This window comes from Triplophysa dalaica, chromosome 23, assembly GCF_015846415.1.
Source record: "Triplophysa dalaica isolate WHDGS20190420 chromosome 23, ASM1584641v1, whole genome shotgun sequence".
Lineage (NCBI taxonomy): Eukaryota > Metazoa > Chordata > Actinopteri > Cypriniformes > Nemacheilidae > Triplophysa > Triplophysa dalaica.
The window spans coordinates 18,292,913-18,311,460 of NC_079564.1; the positions used below are offsets into that span (position 1 = coordinate 18,292,913).

Consider the following 18,548-nt stretch of genomic DNA (forward strand, 5'->3'; position numbering starts at 1 on the left):
TAGAAATCTCTTTATGAAACGTTGGATCATTCAAACTTTGAGTTGAATTAAACAATGGCTTACACATCTTTCTCTCTACTGTAACAGCTTGGTGAGTCTTCACATCGGTCACCATCCACGTGGGGGCGCCGGTTCTGGACGACATTAAATAGATGTTCGGAGTACAGAAGCCTGAGCTGCCCCACCAGCTGGAGCATCGTGAATCTACAGACGACACGCAGACATTGTAAGTGTCGGAATTCTGCTGTTAAAATATAGCAATGCGTGAATCAATGCTATGAGGTTGTGCTTGAGCAGACAGAGTTGTTATGTGGCGTTAAATGTAACGGTTGTGCTTGTGTTAGTGTGTAACCACTCGTGTCTGTGTTTTTACAGACAAATGGATCTATGGCAGAACAATCCCGCGGAACAAGACCAACATGAAGCTTTGATGAACACGTCAAAGCTTTTCATTGTAAATAACTGTACATAATGTAAATAAAATAGCATAAGAATGAATTTGAGTCTGAATTTTTCTAAGCATAGACTTTTTATTGATCTGGGTCAGCTTTAAAAGCTGCTTTTGTAAACAATATAGATACAGAAAAGTGTTTTATCAGCAAACACATCACTTTACTTTTTATGAATGTATGTACCATATCGAACACTTTACATTGCTCATAAAATGTTCCTGTAGCTCAGATTTGTTTGTATTGCAAAGGTCAGGAATTAGATTCTCAGGGAACACATGTTGATAGAATCTACAACTTTAATGCAACCTGAAGTCACTTTGGATAAAAAGCAAACAAGAGGCAAACATGAATTTTAAGAGCCAAGCTTGTGTACGTTTAGTGGGATTTTGTATGACGCCTTGAAAGTTAATTGAAGAATGTAAATGTTTCGTAGGATTGTGCAGGATACAATGATATAAATGAAAACAAGAATGTTATTTGGCTTTTAAACAGCTTTATTTACAATGCATTCATACCAAGTTAAAGACCAAACAGTCAACTAAATTTTAACATACAGCATTCATGCGTCAAGAGATTAACTGAGAGTCTTCACAGCCATTTCCCTGATGTCAATGACACACTAAAACCCAGAGCCTGCCTTGTTGTTCAACATCATAGAGCCCGTCATCCTATGACGTAACACCATCCATGAAAGTTGCATTCAACCTTTGACGAAGTGGTCACTACACGTACTCTGGCGAAAGTTACGGCTCTTCATCTGCGTTTTGCGCTTCAGAAAAGCAGTGACGTGACGTCATGTGAAAACGACATTCGAACGATATCTTAAAAGAATCTGTAAAAATATTAAACTCGCAGACGTAAATAAGTTTATACGACACAAAATAATGCAATGGAAAAGCTGAAAATTAAATAAAAATGTATTAGTAACAGTTAAGAAATACGAATCTGTAAATCCATCGTTTTGTGTAGAATTTTAAATCGGCCTAATTCGTAAAACATTAAAAATCGCTTTAAAAACTAAAAGTCTAATAGCCGGTTTCAGTAATAAAAAATCTACAAATGAATAAATTAGATGAATAATAAATGAATATAAATAATGCATTAATCATACCGTTATGTTGTAGGGCACGCGCAGCTTGGGAGAAGGCGTTCATTGAGCCTACGTCACTTCGTATTAGTTCCGCTGCTCGTTTTTTATTTTTTAGACCAGTTGGGTCTTTTATTTTAATTTGATCGTTTTAGTTTCTACTGTACGATGTTTTATTTTAGTATTGTGATTTTTGGTCACCCATAAAAAAACATTTATGTCAAAAGAGTCCTCACTTTAATCGGACTCCATACAAAGCAACGCCACATTCCGGCGATGTATTAATTTGTTAATAATTTATTACTAAATCTATTTCTCATTTGTATTATTTTAAATAAACGCGATTAGTATTAAAAAAAGAAATCGATTTTGTCCCATTACAAAACGACGCATGACGTTGACGTGGTCATCTGCGTATCACCTTAAACGTCGATCACTAGGCAACGAGCGCGTAGCGTACCTTCTACAAACAACAAACATTGATTTGACGAGCCGCTGGATGAGACGGAGCGATCTTCAGATTTGCATTTTCCATTTCTTGACTTTATTGATACATTCATTTCGTTAATTTATTCATTTATCAATACATTTTCATCTGAATTACTCAGTGTCATATTTTTGTCTGGTTTTAACATTTCTTGTTTTTAACGTATTCTCAGTCCGTGAGTTGTTATTTTCACAGGTCAGATGACATCGTTCATCGGAGGAAGCTCTTGTGGAGCTGGCGTACCGAGGGATCAGATCGCCTCGTTGTTCGTGGGGGACCTTCATCCAGAAGTGTCCGAGTTCGTCCTCCATCAGACGTTCAGCCCGTTCGGTCCGATCCAGTCCGTGCGGGTCTGCAGAGACAGGGTGACTCGGCGATCCCTGCGGTATGGTTATGTTAACTTTGTTAACCACGCCAATGGTAAGTTATCTCTCCGTTCTTCACCTTGACATCTTGGTAATAAACATTTGAATTTGAAATTTCAGCCTTGTGTATTTTTCTCCTCGATGTTGTTTCCTGTAAATCATCTTTAAATTAGGCTATGTGAAGTGTGCCGTACAAACAAACTTGCTAGGTCTTGTCTCTTATCAACTCTGTCTTTCAGCTGAGAGCGCCATGGACAGCCTGATGTGTCAGGATCTTCTGGGCAGACCCATGCGGATCATGTTCTCCCAGCGTGATTCCACTCTGAGGACGACTGGGGTCGGGAACATCTTCATCAAGGGTCTGGCCAGCAGCATCGATGGTGCCAGCCTTTATGACTGCTTCTCAATTTTTGGGAAGATCCTGTCCTGCAAGGTAATATCTGCAGTTTGATTGTTTTCTTGTATAAGGTAGATCATGTGTTGATGTCTGAATTCATGTTGGTCGTCAAGGCGGTCTGCGATGCACATGGATCCAAAGGTTATGGATTCGTCCACTTTGCCACCTTTGAAGCGGCAGAGAAGGCCATCAAAGCGCTTGATGGCATGTTGTTGGACGACCAGCTAGTGTAAGTGGATTTCAGTTGTACTTCTTGTACTTTGTCTTGTCTAATCGAATAGTGTTGAGCTCGTTTGGTTTGTGTTTTAAAGGTCCATTGGCCACTTTAAAACCTTTCAAGAGCGTCATGTTGAGCAGCAGGTCATGGCTCAGGACAACGAGAGGCACTACCCGGTATCCAAACCCTTTGATCACCTAACGAATCTTTAGCGAATGTTGAAGCGTTCTTGTGTTACTGACTGGATCTTGTCTGTTCGACAGGGGGTGAGTCTGTACGTGTGTAACCTGCCCTATAGCTTCAGTGAGCAGCAGCTGTACAGAGCGTTTTCACCCTTTGGAAGCATCATCAGTGCCAAGGTATGACGCTCATTGTTTTATTGAGATTAGTAATTAACAATCGAAGTGAAAGACTAAATCGAGTGCTTTTCTCTGTTCAGTTGATAATGGAGGCCGGACGCAGCCGAGGCTTTGGATTCGTCAGCTTCTCCACCCTCAACGATGCGACCACGGCCGCGTCTGTCATGAACGGGCGAGTGGTTGCCGGCAGGGCGTTGCGGGTCACTCTGTCTCGTCACTATGAGCAGAAGACCCAGGCTGAGAAGCAGGACAGCAGCAGTGAATCGCTTCCTGCTGGACGGTTTACGTCTGCTGTTCCACAAGTGAGATGAGCCACTATTACAGGTTTCTCGAGATTGAAAGGCAATAACAATTCATGTAATTAGCTGAACTTCGTTTTTGCATGTGGCAGGTTCAAAAACGCCTTGACGTTCAGCCTGAAAACCAGCTCGCGCTCCAGCCCGTCAGTCGACAGACAGCAGCGTGCGACCTCGCTCAGAGTCAGTAGCCTCTTCATATCTTACTCATTCTGCAAATGATGCTTCGTCAGCCCCTTCGTATTCACATTATTATTCACTCCCAAGTATTTATAGAGGATGTACATCTTTCCATGTCTACAGGTGAGAGTCTCTGTCCACCGATGCCTGTCGTCCTGTGGGATGATGTTCGTACTCGGCCTCAGCGCCTGCTGGTCTCTCAGGTGCTTCTGGAATACCGGGTCAGTGCTCACGCATCATGCATCTGATCTCACTTCGACCACTTCTAGATTACAGAAACAAGTGAGGAATAGTATTCAAATAATAGACTGATGTATGTTGGTGTGCGCAGGCAAGCCAAGCAGAGCTGGATGTCTTGCGTCCTATGCGACTGCTCGCCCTGCCTGCACCCAGTGATGATACGGAAGTTATCACTCACTGTGAGTAGCTTCACGTTTTATTAATCAGACTTGTGTATGTTTCTCTTGGATTATCACTTTAGATTTAATAAGACAAACAAACACTCTTGGAGAGCTTTAATTGCTTCATACGACTGTCTTTTCTCTTGTTTCCCGCAGTATCTCAGATTCCCAAAATTCTGCCTGATGGTGCAACAGCTCCCGTCAAAACACAAGCTCAACAGGTAGAAATCTCTTTATGAAACTTTGGATCATTCAAACTTTGAGTTGAATTAAACAATGGCTTACACATCTTTCTCTCTACTGTAACAGCTTGGTGAGTCTTCACATCGGTCACCATCCACGTGGGGGCGCCGGTTCTGGACGACATTAAATAGATGTTCGGAGTCCAGAAGCCTGAGCTGCCCCACCAGCTGGAGCATCGTGAATCTACAGACAACACGCAGACATTGTAAGTGTCAGAATTCTGCTGTTAAAATATAGCAATGCGTGAATCAATGCTATGAGGCTGTGCTTGAGCAGACAGAGTTGTTATGTGGCGTTAAAAGTAAAGGTTGTGCTTGTGTTAGTGTGTAAACACTCGTGTCTGTGTTTTTACAGACAAATGGATCTATGGCAGAACAGTCCCGCGGAACAAGACCAACATGAAGCTTTGATGAACACGTCAAAGCTTTTCATTGTAAATAACTGTACATAATGTAAATAAAATAGCATAAGAATGAATTTGAGTCTGAATTTTTCTAAGCATAGACTTTTTATTGATCTGGGTCAGCTTTAAAAGCTGCTTTTGTAAACAATATAGATACAGAAAAGTGTTTTATCAGCAAACACATCACTTTACTTTTTATGAATGTATGTACCATATCGAACACTTTACATTGCTCATAAAATGTTCCTGTAGCTCAGATTTGTTTGTATTGCAAAGGTCAGGAATTAGATTCTCAGGGAACACATGTTGATAGAATCTACAACTTTAATGCAACCTGAAGTCACTTTGGATAAAAAGCAAACAAGAGGCAAACATGAATTTTAAGAGCCAAGCTTGTGTACGTTTAGTGGGATTTTGTATGACGCCTTGAAAGTTCATTGAAGAATGTAAATGTTTCGTAGGATTGTGCAGGATACAATGATATAAATGAAAACAAGAATGTTATTTGGCTTTTAAACAGCTTTATTTACAATGCATTCATACCAAGTTAAAGACCAAACAGTCAACTAAATTTTAACATACAGCATTCATGCGTAAAGACATTAACTGAGAGTCTTCACAGCCATTTCCCTGATGTCAATGACACACTAAAACCCAGAGCCTGCCTTGTTGTTCAACATCATAGAGCCCGTCATCCTATGACGTAACACCATCCATGAAAGTTGCATTCAACCTTTGACGAAGTGGTCACTACACGTACTCTGGCGAAAGTTACGGCTCTTCATCTGCGTTTTGCGCTTCAGAAAAGCAGTGACGTGACGTCATGTGAAAACGACATTCGAACGATATCTTAAAAGAATCTGTAAAAATATTAAACTCGCAGACGTAAATAAGTTTATACGACACAAAATAATGCAATGGAAAAGCTGAAAATTAAATAAAAATGTATTAGTAACAGTTAAGAAATACGAATCTGTAAATCCATCGTTTTGTGTAGAATTTTAAATCGGCCTAATTCGTAAAACATTAAAAATCGCTTTAAAAACTAAAAGTCTAAAAAAATCTACAAATGAATAAATTAGATGAATAATAAATGAATATAAATAATGCATTAATCATACCGTTATGTTGTAGGGCACGCGCAGCTTGGGAGAAGGCGTTCATTGAGCCTACGTCACTTCGTATTAGTTCCGCTGCTCGTTTTTTATTTTTTAGACCAGTTGGGTCTTTTATTTTAATTTGATCGTTTTAGTTTCTACTGTACGATGTTTTATTTTAGTATTGTGATTTTTGGTCACCCATAAAAAAACATTTATGTCAAAAGAGTCCTCACTTTAATCGGACTCCATACAAAGCAACGCCACATTCCGGCGATGTATTAATTTGTTAATAATTTATTACTAAATCTATTTCTCATTTGTATTATTTTAAATAAACGCGATTAGTATTAAAAAAAGAAATCGATTTTGTCCCATTACAAAACGACGCATGACGTTGACGTGGTCATCTGCGTATCACCTTAAACGTCGATCACTAGGCAACGAACGTAGCGTACCTTCTACAAACAACAAACATTGATTTGACGAGCCGCTGGATGAGACGGAGCGATCTTCAGATTTGCATTTTCCATTTCTTGACTTTATTGATTCATTCATTTCGTTAATTTATTCATTTATCAATACATTTTCATCTGAATTACTCAGTGTCATATTTTTGTCTGGTTTTAACATTTCTTGTTTTTAACGTATTCTCAGTCCGTGAGTTGTTATTTTCACAGGTCAGATGACATCGTTCATCGGAGGAAGCTCTTGTGGAGCTGGCGTACCGAGGGATCAGATCGCCTCGTTGTTCGTGGGGGACCTTCATCCAGAAGTGTCCGAGTTCGTCCTCCATCAGACGTTCAGCCCGTTCGGTCCGATCCAGTCCGTGCGGGTCTGCAGAGACAGGGTGACTCGGCGATCCCTGCGGTATGGTTATGTTAACTTTGTTAACCACGCCAATGGTAAGTTATCTCTCCGTTCTTCACCTTGACATCTTGGTAATAAACATTTGAATTTGAAATTTCAGCCTTGTGTATTTTTCTCCTCGATGTTGTTTCCTGTAAATCATCTTTAAATTAGGCTATGTGAAGTGTGCCGTACAAACAAACTTGCTAGGTCTTGTCTCTTATCAACTCTGTCTTTCAGCTGAGAGCGCCATGGACAGCCTGATGTGTCAGGATCTTCTGGGCAGACCCATGCGGATCATGTTCTCCCAGCGTGATCCCACTCTGAGGACGACTGGGGTCGGGAACATCTTCATCAAGGGTCTGGCCAGCAGCATCGATGGTGCCAGCCTTTATGACTGCTTCTCAATTTTTGGGAAGATCCTGTCCTGCAAGGTAATATCTGCAGTTTGATTGTTTTCTTGTATAAGGTAGATCATGTGTTGATGTCTGAATTCATGTTGGTCGTCAAGGCGGTCTGCGATGCACATGGATCCAAAGGTTATGGATTCGTCCACTTTGCCACCCTTGAAGCGGCAGAGAAGGCCATCAAAGCGCTTGATGGCATGTTGTTGGACGACCAGCTAGTGTAAGTGGATTTCAGTTGTACTTCTTGTACTTTGTCTTGTCTAATCGAATAGTGTTGAGCTCGTTTGGTTTGTGTTTTAAAGGTCCATTGGCCACTTTAAAACCTTTCAAGAGCGTCATGTTGAGCAGCAGGTCATGGCTCAGGACAACGAGAGGCACTACCCGGTATCCAAACCCTTTGATCACCTAACGAATCTTTAGCGAATGTTGAAGCGTTCTTGTGTTACTGACTGGATCTTGTCTGTTCGACAGGGGGTGAGTCTGTACGTGTGTAACCTGCCCTATAGCTTCAGTGAGCAGCAGCTGTACAGAGCGTTTTCACCCTTTGGAAGCATCATCAGTGCCAAGGTATGACGCTCATTGTTTTATTGAGATTAGTAATTAACAATCGAAGTGAAAGACTTAAACGAGTGCTTTTCTCTGTTCAGTTGATGATGGAGGCCGGACGCAGCCGAGGCTTTGGATTCGTCAGCTTCTCCAACCTCAACTATGCGACCACGGCCGCGTCTGTCATGAACGGGCGAGTGGTTGCCGGCAGGGCGTTGCGGGTCACTCTGTCTCGTCACAATGAGCAGAAGACCCAGGCTGAGAAGCAGGACAGCAGCAGTGAATCGCTTCCTGCTGGACGGTTTACGTCTGCTGTTCCTCAAGTGAGATGAGCCACTATTACAGGTTTCTCGAGATTGAAAGGCAATAACAATTCATGTAATTAGCTGAACTTCGTTTTTGCATGTGGCAGGTTCAAAAACGCCTTGACGTTCAGCCTGAAAACCAGCTCGCGCTCCAGCCCGTCAGTCGACAGACAGCAGCGTGCGACCTCGCTCAGAGTCAGTAGCCTCTTCATATCTTACTCATTCTGCAAATGATGCTTCGTCAGCCCCTTCGTATTCACATTATTATTCACTCCCAAGTATTTATAGAGGATGTACATCTTTCCATGTCTACAGGTGAGAGTCTCCGCCCACCGATGCCTGTCGTCCTGTGGGATGATGTTCGTACTCGGCCTCAGCGCCTGCTGGTCTCTCAGGTGCTTCTGGAATACCGGGTCAGTGCTCACGCATCATGCATCTGATCTCACTTCGACCACTTCTAGATTACAGAAACAAGTGAGGAATAGTATTCAAATAATAGACTGATGTATGTTGGTGTGCGCAGGCAAGCCAAGCAGAGCTGGATGTCTTGCGTCCTATGCGACTGCTCGCCCTGCCTGCACCCAGTGATGATACGGAAGTTATCACTCACTGTGAGTAGCTTCACGTTTTATTAATCAGACTTGTGTATGTTTCTCTTGGATTATCACTTTAGATTTAATAAGACAAACAAACACTCTTGGAGAGCTTTAATTGCTTCATACGACTGTCTTTTCTCTTGTTTCCCGCAGTATCTCAGATTCCCAAAATTCTGCCTGATGGTGCAACAGCTCCCGTCAAAACACAAGCTCAACAGGTAGAAATCTCTTTATGAAACTTTGGATCATTCAAACTTTGAGTTGAATTAAACAATGGCTTACACATCTTTCTCTCTACTGTAACAGCTTGGTGAGTCTTCACATCGGTCACCATCCACGTGGGGGCGCCGGTTCTGGACGACATTAAATAGATGTTCGGAGTCCAGAAGCCTGAGCTGCCCCACCAGCTGGAGCATCGTGAATCTACAGACAACACGCAGACATTGTAAGTGTCAGAATTCTGCTGTTAAAATATAGCAATGCGTGAATCAATGCTATGAGGTTGTGCTTGAGCAGACAGAGTTGTTATGTGGCGTTAAATGTAACGGTTGTGCTTGTGTTAGTGTGTAAACACTCGTGTCTGTGTTTTTACAGACAAATGGATCTATGGCAGAACAGTCCCGCGGAACAAGACCAACATGAAGCTTTGATGAACACGTCAAAGCTTTTCATTGTAAATAACTGTACATAATGTAAATAAAATAGCATAAGAATGAATTTGAGTCTGAATTTTTCTAAGCATAGACTTTTTATTGATCTGGGTCAGCTTTAAAAGCTGCTTTTGTAAACAATATAGATACAGAAAAGTGTTTTATCAGCAAACACATCACTTTACTTTTTATGAATGTATGTACCATATCGAACACTTTACATTGCTCATAAAATGTTCCTGTAGCTCAGATTTGTTTGTATTGCAAAGGTCAGGAATTAGATTCTCAGGGAACACATGTTGATAGAATCTACAACTTTAATGCAACCTGAAGTCACTTTGGATAAAAAGCAAACAAGAGGCAAACATGAATTTTAAGAGCCAAGCTTGTGTACGTTTAGTGGGATTTTGTATGACGCCTTGAAAGTTAATTGAAGAATGTAAATGTTTCGTAGGATTGTGCAGGATACAATGATATAAATGAAAACAAGAATGTTATTTGGCTTTTAAACAGCTTTATTTACAATGCATTCATACCAAGTTAAAGACCAAACAGTCAACTAAATTTTAACATACAGCATTCATGCGTCAAGAGATTAACTGAGAGTCTTCACAGCCATTTCCCTGATGTCAATGACACACTAAAACCCAGAGCCTGCCTTGTTGTTCAACATCATAGAGCCCGTCATCCTATGACGTAACACCATCCATGAAAGTTGCATTCAACCTTTGACGAAGTGGTCACTACACGTACTCTGGCGAAAGTTACGGCTCTTCATCTGCGTTTTGCGCTTCAGAAAAGCAGTGACGTGACGTCATGTGAAAACGACATTCGAACGATATCTTAAAAGAATCTGTAAAAATATTAAACTCGCAGACGTAAATAAGTTTATACGACACAAAATAATGCAATGGAAAAGCTGAAAATTAAATAAAAATGTATTAGTAACAGTTAAGAAATACGAATCTGTAAATCCATCGTTTTGTGTAGAATTTTAAATCGGCCTAATTCGTAAAACATTAAAAATCGCTTTAAAAACTAAAAGTCTAATAGCCGGTTTCAGTAATAAAAAATCTACAAATGAATAAATTAGATGAATAATAAATGAATATAAATAATGCATTAATCATACCGTTATGTTGTAGGGCACGCGCAGCTTGGGAGAAGGCGTTCATTGAGCCTACGTCACTTCGTATTAGTTCCGCTGCTCGTTTTTTATTTTTTAGACCAGTTGGGTCTTTTATTTTAATTTGATCGTTTTAGTTTCTACTGTACGATGTTTTATTTTAGTATTGTGATTTTTGGTCACCCATAAAAAAACATTTATGTCAAAAGAGTCCTCACTTTAATCGGACTCCATACAAAGCAACGCCACATTCCGGCGATGTATTAATTTGTTAATAATTTATTACTAAATCTATTTCTCATTTGTATTATTTTAAATAAACGCGATTAGTATTAAAAAAAGAAATCGATTTTGTCCCATTACAAAACGACGCATGACGTTGACGTGGTCATCTGCGTATCACCTTAAACGTCGATCACTAGGCAACGAACGTAGCGTACCTTCTACAAACAACAAACATTGATTTGACGAGCCGCTGGATGAGACTGAGCGATCTTCAGATTTGCATTTTCCATTTCTTGACTTTATTGATTCATTCATTTCGTTAATTTATTCATTTATCAATACATTTTCATCTGAATTACTCAGTGTCATTTTTTTGTCTGGTTTTAACATTTCTTGTTTTTAACGTATTCTCAGTCCGTGAGTTGTTATTTTCACAGGTCAGATGACATCGTTCATCGGAGGAAGCTCTTGTGGAGCTGGCGTACCGAGGGATCAGATCGCCTCGTTGTTCGTGGGGGACCTTCATCCAGAAGTGTCCGAGTTCGTCCTCCATCAGACGTTCAGCCCGTTCGGTCCGATCCAGTCCGTGCGGGTCTGCAGAGACAGGGTGACTCGGCGATCCCTGCGGTATGGTTATGTTAACTTTGTTAACCACGCCAATGGTAAGTTATCTCTCCGTTCTTCACCTTGACATCTTGGTAATAAACATTTGAATTTGAAATTTCAGCCTTGTGTATTTTTCTCCTCGATGTTGTTTCCTGTAAATCATCTTTAAATTAGGCTATGTGAAGTGTGCCGTACAAACAAACTTGCTAGGTCTTGTCTCTTATCAACTCTGTCTTTCAGCTGAGAGCGCCATGGACAGCCTGATGTGTCAGGATCTTCTGGGCAGACCCATGCGGATCATGTTCTCCCAGCGTGATCCCACTCTGAGGACGACTGGGGTCGGGAACATCTTCATCAAGGGTCTGGCCAGCAGCATCGATGGTGCCAGCCTTTATGACTGCTTCTCAATTTTTGGGAAGATCCTGTCCTGCAAGGTAATATCTGCAGTTTGATTGTTTTCTTGTATAAGGTAGATCATGTGTTGATGTCTGAATTCATGTTGGTCGTCAAGGCGGTCTGCGATGCACATGGATCCAAAGGTTATGGATTCGTCCACTTTGCCACCTTTGAAGCGGCAGAGAAGGCCATCAAAGCGCTTGATGGCATGTTGTTGGACGACCAGCTAGTGTAAGTGGATTTCAGTTGTACTTCTTGTACTTTGTCTTGTCTAATCGAATAGTGTTGAGCTCGTTTGGTTTGTGTTTTAAAGGTCCATTGGCCACTTTAAAACCTTTCAAGAGCGTCATGTTGAGCAGCAGGTCATGGCTCAGGACAACGAGAGGCACTACCCGGTATCCAAACCCTTTGATCACCTAACGAATCTTTAGCGAATGTTGAAGCGTTCTTGTGTTACTGACTGGATCTTGTCTGTTCGACAGGGGGTGAGTCTGTACGTGTGTAACCTGCCCTATAGCTTCAGTGAGCAGCAGCTGTACAGAGCGTTTTCACCCTTTGGAAGCATCATCAGTGCCAAGGTATGACGCTCATTGTTTTATTGAGATTAGTAATTAACAATCGAAGTGAAAGACTTAAACGAGTGCTTTTCTCTGTTCAGTTGATGATGGAGGCCGGACGCAGCCGAGGCTTTGGATTCGTCAGCTTCTCCACCCTCAACTATGCGACCACGGCCGCGTCTGTCATGAACGGGCGAGTGGTTGCCGGCAGGGCGTTGCGGGTCACTCTGTCTCGTCACAATGAGCAGAAGACCCAGGCTGAGAAGCAGGACAGCAGCAGTGAATCGCTTCCTGCTGGACGGTTTACGTCTGCTGTTCCTCAAGTGAGATGAGCCACTATTACAGGTTTCTCGAGATTGAAAGGCAATAACAATTCATGTAATTAGCTGAACTTCGTTTTTGCAGGTGGCAGGTTCAAAAACGCCTTGACGTTCAGCCTGAAAACCAGCTCGCGCTCCAGCCCGTCAGTCGACAGACAGCAGCGTGCGACCTCGCTCAGAGTCAGTAGCCTCTTCATATCTTACTCATTCTGTAAATGATGCTTCGTCAGCCCCTTCGTATTCACATTATTATTCACTCCCAAGTATTTATAGAGGATGTACATCTTTCCATGTCTCCAGGTGAGAGTCTCCGCCCACCGACGCCTGTCGTCCTGTGGGATGATGTTCGTACTCGGCCTCAGCACCTGCTGGTCTCTCAGGTGCTTCTGGAATACCGGGTCAGTGCTCACGCATCATGCATCTGATCTCACTTCGACCACTTCTAGATTACAGAAACAAGTGAGGAATAGTATTCAAATAATAGACTGATGTATGTTGGTGTGCGCAGGCAAGCCAAGCAGAGCTGGATGTCTTGCGTCCTATGCGACTGCTCGCCCTGCCTGCACCCAGTGATGATACGGAAGTTATCACTCACTGTGAGTAGCTTCACGTTTTATTAATCAGACTTGTGTATGTTTCTCTTGGATTATCACTTTAGATTTAATAAGACAAACAAACACTCTTGGAGAGCTTTAATTGCTTCATACGACTGTCTTTTCTCTTGTTTCCCGCAGTATCTCAGATTCCCAAAATTCTGCCTGATGGTGCAACAGCTCCCGTCAAAACACAAGCTCAACAGGTAGAAATCTCTTTATGAAACTTTGGATCATTCAAACTTTGAGTTGAATTAAACAATGGCTTACACATCTTTCTCTCTACTGTAACAGCTTGGTGAGTCTTCACATCGGTCACCATCCACGTGGGGGCGCCGGTTCTGGACGACATTAAATAGATGTTCGGAGTCCAGAAGCCTGAGCTGCCCCACCAGCTGGAGCATCGTGAATCTACAGACGACACGCAGACATTGTAAGTGTCGGAATTCTGCTGTTAAAATATAGCAATGCGTGAATCAATGCTATGAGGTTGTGCTTGAGCAGACAGAGTTGTTATATGGCGTTAAATGTAACGGTTGTGCTTGTGTTAGTGTGTAACCACTCGTGTCTGTGTTTTTACAGACAAATGGATCTATGGCAGAACAATCCCGCGGAACAAGACCAACATGAAGCTTTGATGAACACGTCAAAGCTTTTCATTGTAAATAACTGTACATAATGTAAATAAAATAGCATAAGAATGAATTTGAGTCTGAATTTTTCTAAGCATAGACTTTTTATTGATCTGGGTCAGCTTTAAAAGCTGCTTTTGTAAACAATATAGATACAGAAAAGTGTTTTATCAGCAAACACATCACTTTACTTTTTATGAATGTATGTACCATATCGAACACTTTACATTGCTCATAAAATGTTCCTGTAGCTCAGATTTGTTTGTATTGCAAAGGTCAGGAATTAGATTCTCAGGGAACACATGTTGATAGAATCTACAACTTTAATGCAACCTGAAGTCACTTTGGATAAAAAGCAAACAAGAGGCAAACATGAATTTTAAGAGCCAAGCTTGTGTACGTTTAGTGGGATTTTGTATGACGCCTTGAAAGTTAATTGAAGAATGTAAATGTTTCGAGGATTGTGCAGGATACAATGATATAAATGAAAACAAGAATGTTATTTGGCTTTTAAACAGCTTTATTTACAATGCATTCATACCAAGTTAAAGACCAAACAGTCAACTAAATTTTAACATACAGCATTCATGCGTCAAGACATTAACTGAGAGTCTTCACAGCCATTTCCCTGATGTCAATGACACACTAAAACCCAGAGCCTGCCTTGTTGTTCAACATCATAGAGCCCGTCATCCTATGACGTAACACCATCCATGAAAGTTGCATTCAACCTTTGACGAAGTGGTCACTACACGTACTCTGGCGAAAGTTACGGCTCTTCATCTGCGTTTTGCGCTTCAGAAAAGCAGTGACGTGACGTCATGTGAAAACGACATTCGAACGATATCTTAAAAGAATCTGTAAAAATATTAAACTCGCAGACGTAATTAAACTCCGGTTCCTGATTGCATCGCTGCCGGCGGCTAGTTTGTATCCTCTGACACTTGCTTCACCTCACATTTGTTCTTGGTCTTATTATTAGTGTATTTTACTATCGTTACATATCACTGTCGTTACATATCACTGTCGTTACATATCACTGTCGTTACATATCACTGTCGTTACATATCACTATCGTTACATATCACTGTCGTTACATATCACTGTCGTTGCCGAATTATTTATAACTTTATATTTTAAACCTATATTCATTGAAACGTAACGCCGCTAGCATATTAGCGTGTTAGCTTGCCTTCTGTTTACATTGTGGAATATCATCTCCCCCTATTTGTCTTGTGTGCTAACTGTTTCTCTTTTTAAGTGTATATACTAAGACTCATCAAGCAACCTTGGTAAGTTAGGATTGCACTTCATACCCGGTGAGTTATGGCTTCTATTCCTATTGTTGTTACTTGCACCTCATGTCATATGTTTAGTTTAGCCTTCTCTGTCAGCGGCGAGGGTTTTACATGTGATAAATGCAGGGAAGTAGTTAGGCTGACGGAGAAGATTTTAGAATTAGAGTCTCGCATCCAATCTTTATTTGAGGATAGTAAGAGTGTAAGAACCGTAGAAAACACTTCGGATGCGAGCAATGTTAGCGCACACAGCTCGGTTCCGGTTGAAAATCCCCTGCAGCTGGGAAACTTTGTGACGGTGAGACGGCATAGTCGCAGGACAAAACATCACTCAACCGTTCCGATTAAAGTCTCGAACAGGTTTGCCCCGCTCAGTGACGCACCGACTGAGAAACCTGCTGAAAGTGCCCTAGTGATCGGTGATTCTATTGTCCGGAACGTTAACATAGAGGCACCAGCCACCATAGTCAAATGTTTACCGGGAGCCAGAGCGCCTGACATCAAGTCAAATTTAAATGTGCTGGCTAAGACTAATCGTAAATTCAGTAAGATTGTTATTCATGTCGGCACAAATGATGTTAGACTCCGTCAATCGGAGATCACTAAAGATAATATTAAAGAGGTGTGTGAGCTCGCAAAAACGATGTCAGACACTGTAATATTCTCTGGCCCCCTTACTGCTTACCGTGGTGATGAGATTTATAGCAGATTATCATCACTAAATGGCTGGTTGTCTGAGTGGTGCCTGCAGAATAATATAGATTTTATAAATAACTGGAAGAGTTTTGAGGGCAGACCTGACCTGTTGAAACGAGATGGTCTCCATCCCTCCTGGGATGGGGTTTTCCTCCTCTCTAGAAATTTGGCACACAGTCTTAATAATGCTAAAGGCTGACTACCTAGGGCCCAGGTCAGGAAGGAGACAGAATGGCTTAACCAACTGTCTGCTTGCCGTCTCGCGTTACAGAATACACAAAATATACAACATGTAATAATCCCTTCTTACAAACAACATAAAATAGAGACTGTGTCTGTCCCCCGGATTAGCAAACATAAGATATTGCGTAAACCTCTTGAAAGTAATTTAATAAACGTTAAACAAATCAAACATGAACAAAATACAGATTATCAGCTGTTACGACTCGGATTGCTTAATATTAGATCTCTCTCAAATAAAGCACTTTTTGTTAACGATTTGATAACCGATCATAAAATAGACATGCTTTGTTTGACAGAAACATGGCTAAAGCCAGATGATTTTATTACTCTAAATGAATCCGTTCCCCATGATTATTACTATAAACACGAGCCTCGTCTAAAAGGTAGAGGGGGAGGTGTCGCTGCACTTTACAAGAATTCTTTTATTACCTCTCAGAAGTCTAATTTTAAGTACAGTTCTTTTGAAGTCATGGTACTTCACGTATCGACACCTATTACTAAGGACAAAACATTTTTAAAATTTATTCTAGCTATTGTATATAGGCCTCCAGGGCACCACACAGATTTTATTAAAGATTTTGGTGGGTTCTTATCAGAACTAGTACTGGCCGCAGATAGAGTCCTTGTCGTCGGTGACTTTAATATCCATGTAGACAATGATACAGATGCCTTGGGACTGGCTTTCAAAGACACTCTTAACTCCATGGGCGTTAGTCAACATGTGTCAGGACCCACTCACCTTCGTAATCATACTTTAGATTTAATACTTTCTTATGGTATAAATGTGGACGACGTTAAAATCGTTCAGCAGAGTGAAGATATTTCGGATCATTATCTGATATTATGTTTGCTTCAATGGCCTACGGCTGCAAATCAAACTCCTTGTTACAAATATGGTAGAACGATTACTTCAACTACCAAAGATGCGTTTCTCGATAATCTGCCTGAATTGTCTAAAATATCCAGCATGAGTAATAACGTTGACGATTTTGACACTACTATTGAAAATTTTAACTCTACTTTCTCGGAAATATTAGACACAGTTGCTCCTCTGCGTTTAAAGAAAATTAAAAATAGCAGCCCAACACCGTGGTATAATGAACACACTCAGACTCTAAAAAAAGCATCCCGTAAAATGGAGCGCAACTTTAAGAAAACGAATCTAGAGGTATTTCGTATAGCATGGAAGGATAGTACTCGAAATTACAGGAATGCAATAAAAACGTCTAGATCCGCCTACTTTTCAACACTAATAGAGGAAAACCATCACAACCCTAGGTTCTTATTTAACACCGTGGCTAAATTAACAAAAAATAAGTCGTCATCGACGTCAGATTCTGATTATCAGCATAACAGTGATGAATTTATGAACTACTTCACAAGTAAAATCCAAGATATAAGAGAAAAAATTATAACAATGCAACCTGTAGTGAAATCCGCTGAACAAACTAACTACAGCACCCCTAAGGAGAAATTGCAATTATTTTCTACAGTAGATCACGATGAACTGTCTAAAATCATTAAATCATCTAAATCATCAACATGCATGCTAGACCCTATACCTACAAAACTACTGAAAGAAATGCTCCCCGAAATTATAGATCCTCTTCTTAGTATTATTAACTCATCTCTGACATTAGGACATGTGCCTAAAGCATTTAAGGTGGCTGTTATAAGGCCTCTTTTAAAAAAACCCAAACTCGACCCTAAAGAACTAGGGAATTACAGGCCTATATCGAATTTACCTTTTATATCTAAAGTTCTGGAAAAAGTAGTTTCAACCCAATTATGCTCCTTCCTCCAAAGGAATGACATTAATGATGAATTCCAGTCTGGATTTCGAGCATGTCACAGTACAGAGACTGCTTTGATCAGAGTTACAAATGATCTGCTTTTAGCGTATGACCGTGGCTGTATTTCGTTATTGGTGCTGCTAGACCTCAGTGCTGCATTTGACACCATTGACCACAGCATACTTCTACATAGACTCGAAAATTACGTCGGCATTAACGGAATAGCATTGAAATGGTTTAAGTCTTATTTATCCGACCGTTTTCAATTTGTAGCATTAAACAATGAGGTGTCCCGCAAATCACAAGTCCAGTACGGTGTTCCACAGGGCTCAGTCTTGGGACCCCTGCTCTTCGCATTATACATGCTACCTCTAGGAGATATAATAAAGCGACACGGAATTAGCTTTCACTGTTATGCTGATGATACTCAACTTTATATTTCCTCGATGCCTCATGAAACCCAGCAGTTTCATCGAATAAAGGATTGCATAGTTGACTTAAAAATGTGGATGAGTAACAATTTTTTACTACTAAACTCGGACAAAACAGAATTGTTACTTACTGGACCGAAAACTGCTATGCGTAACAACCAAGAATACTGCTTAACGATTGACGGATGCTCCATAAAATCCTCGTCATCAGCTAAGAATCTTGGCGTTGTATTTGACAGTACTCTCTCATTTGAAAGCCATGTCGCAAACACCTGTAAAATTGCATTTTTCCATC

The 18,548-nt window shown here is 40.9% G+C and overlaps 4 protein-coding genes across 4 annotated transcripts; all 4 read left to right on the top strand.

Annotated features, from left to right (window-relative positions):
- The first annotated feature begins 1,145 nt into the window (after nucleotides 1-1,145).
- On the top strand, nucleotides 1,146-3,289 carry LOC130412998 (embryonic polyadenylate-binding protein A-like). The gene is made up of 3 exons (XM_056737862.1): nucleotides 1,146-2,824; nucleotides 2,902-3,017; nucleotides 3,100-3,289. The coding sequence occupies exons 1-3, from the start codon at nucleotides 2,642-2,644 to the stop codon at nucleotides 3,215-3,217; spliced, it is 417 nt and encodes a 138-aa protein (XP_056593840.1). The 5' UTR covers nucleotides 1,146-2,641; the 3' UTR covers nucleotides 3,218-3,289.
- A 159-nt stretch (nucleotides 3,290-3,448) lies between these two features.
- LOC130412916 (polyadenylate-binding protein 3-like) lies at nucleotides 3,449-4,088 on the top strand. Its single transcript, XM_056737717.1, has 3 exons — nucleotides 3,449-3,666; nucleotides 3,756-3,843; nucleotides 3,964-4,088. Exons 1-3 carry the CDS (start codon nucleotides 3,451-3,453, stop codon nucleotides 4,086-4,088), a joined length of 429 nt encoding a protein of 142 aa, XP_056593695.1. The 5' UTR covers nucleotides 3,449-3,450.
- Nucleotides 4,089-6,477: 2,389 nt separating this feature from the next.
- LOC130413123 (embryonic polyadenylate-binding protein-like) lies at nucleotides 6,478-8,294 on the top strand. Its single transcript, XM_056738099.1, has 4 exons — nucleotides 6,478-7,267; nucleotides 7,345-7,460; nucleotides 7,543-7,624; nucleotides 8,199-8,294. Exons 1-4 carry the CDS (start codon nucleotides 7,085-7,087, stop codon nucleotides 8,292-8,294), a joined length of 477 nt encoding a protein of 158 aa, XP_056594077.1. The 5' UTR covers nucleotides 6,478-7,084.
- Nucleotides 8,295-10,051: 1,757 nt separating this feature from the next.
- Nucleotides 10,052-12,119, top strand: LOC130413007 (polyadenylate-binding protein 1-like 2). The gene is made up of 2 exons (XM_056737870.1): nucleotides 10,052-11,728; nucleotides 11,806-12,119. Exons 1-2 carry the CDS (start codon nucleotides 11,546-11,548, stop codon nucleotides 11,923-11,925), a joined length of 303 nt encoding a protein of 100 aa, XP_056593848.1. The 5' UTR covers nucleotides 10,052-11,545; the 3' UTR covers nucleotides 11,926-12,119.
- Nucleotides 12,120-18,548: the final 6,429 nt, after the last annotated feature.

Bases quoted from the DNA above. Each gene is read 5' to 3' on its own strand.
- LOC130412998 (XM_056737862.1), top strand. From the start codon at position 2,642: ATGGACAGCCTGATGTGTCAGGATCTTCTGGGCAGACCCATGCGGATC. The intron at 2,825-2,901 runs GTAATATCTGCA...TTGGTCGTCAAG, and splicing joins GGAAGATCCTGTCCTGCAAG to GCGGTCTGCGATGCACATGG. The intron at 3,018-3,099 runs GTAAGTGGATTT...TGTGTTTTAAAG, and splicing joins TTGTTGGACGACCAGCTAGT to GTCCATTGGCCACTTTAAAA.
- LOC130412916 (XM_056737717.1), top strand. From the start codon at position 3,451: ATGGAGGCCGGACGCAGCCGAGGCTTTGGATTCGTCAGCTTCTCCACC. The intron at 3,667-3,755 runs GTGAGATGAGCC...TGCATGTGGCAG, and splicing joins TTACGTCTGCTGTTCCACAA to GTTCAAAAACGCCTTGACGT. The intron at 3,844-3,963 runs GTCAGTAGCCTC...CCATGTCTACAG, and splicing joins AGCGTGCGACCTCGCTCAGA to GTGAGAGTCTCTGTCCACCG.
- LOC130413123 (XM_056738099.1), top strand. From the start codon at position 7,085: ATGGACAGCCTGATGTGTCAGGATCTTCTGGGCAGACCCATGCGGATC. The intron at 7,461-7,542 runs GTAAGTGGATTT...TGTGTTTTAAAG, and splicing joins TTGTTGGACGACCAGCTAGT to GTCCATTGGCCACTTTAAAA. The intron at 7,625-8,198 runs GTATCCAAACCC...TGCATGTGGCAG, and splicing joins ACAACGAGAGGCACTACCCG to GTTCAAAAACGCCTTGACGT.
- LOC130413007 (XM_056737870.1), top strand. From the start codon at position 11,546: ATGGACAGCCTGATGTGTCAGGATCTTCTGGGCAGACCCATGCGGATC. The intron at 11,729-11,805 runs GTAATATCTGCA...TTGGTCGTCAAG, and splicing joins GGAAGATCCTGTCCTGCAAG to GCGGTCTGCGATGCACATGG.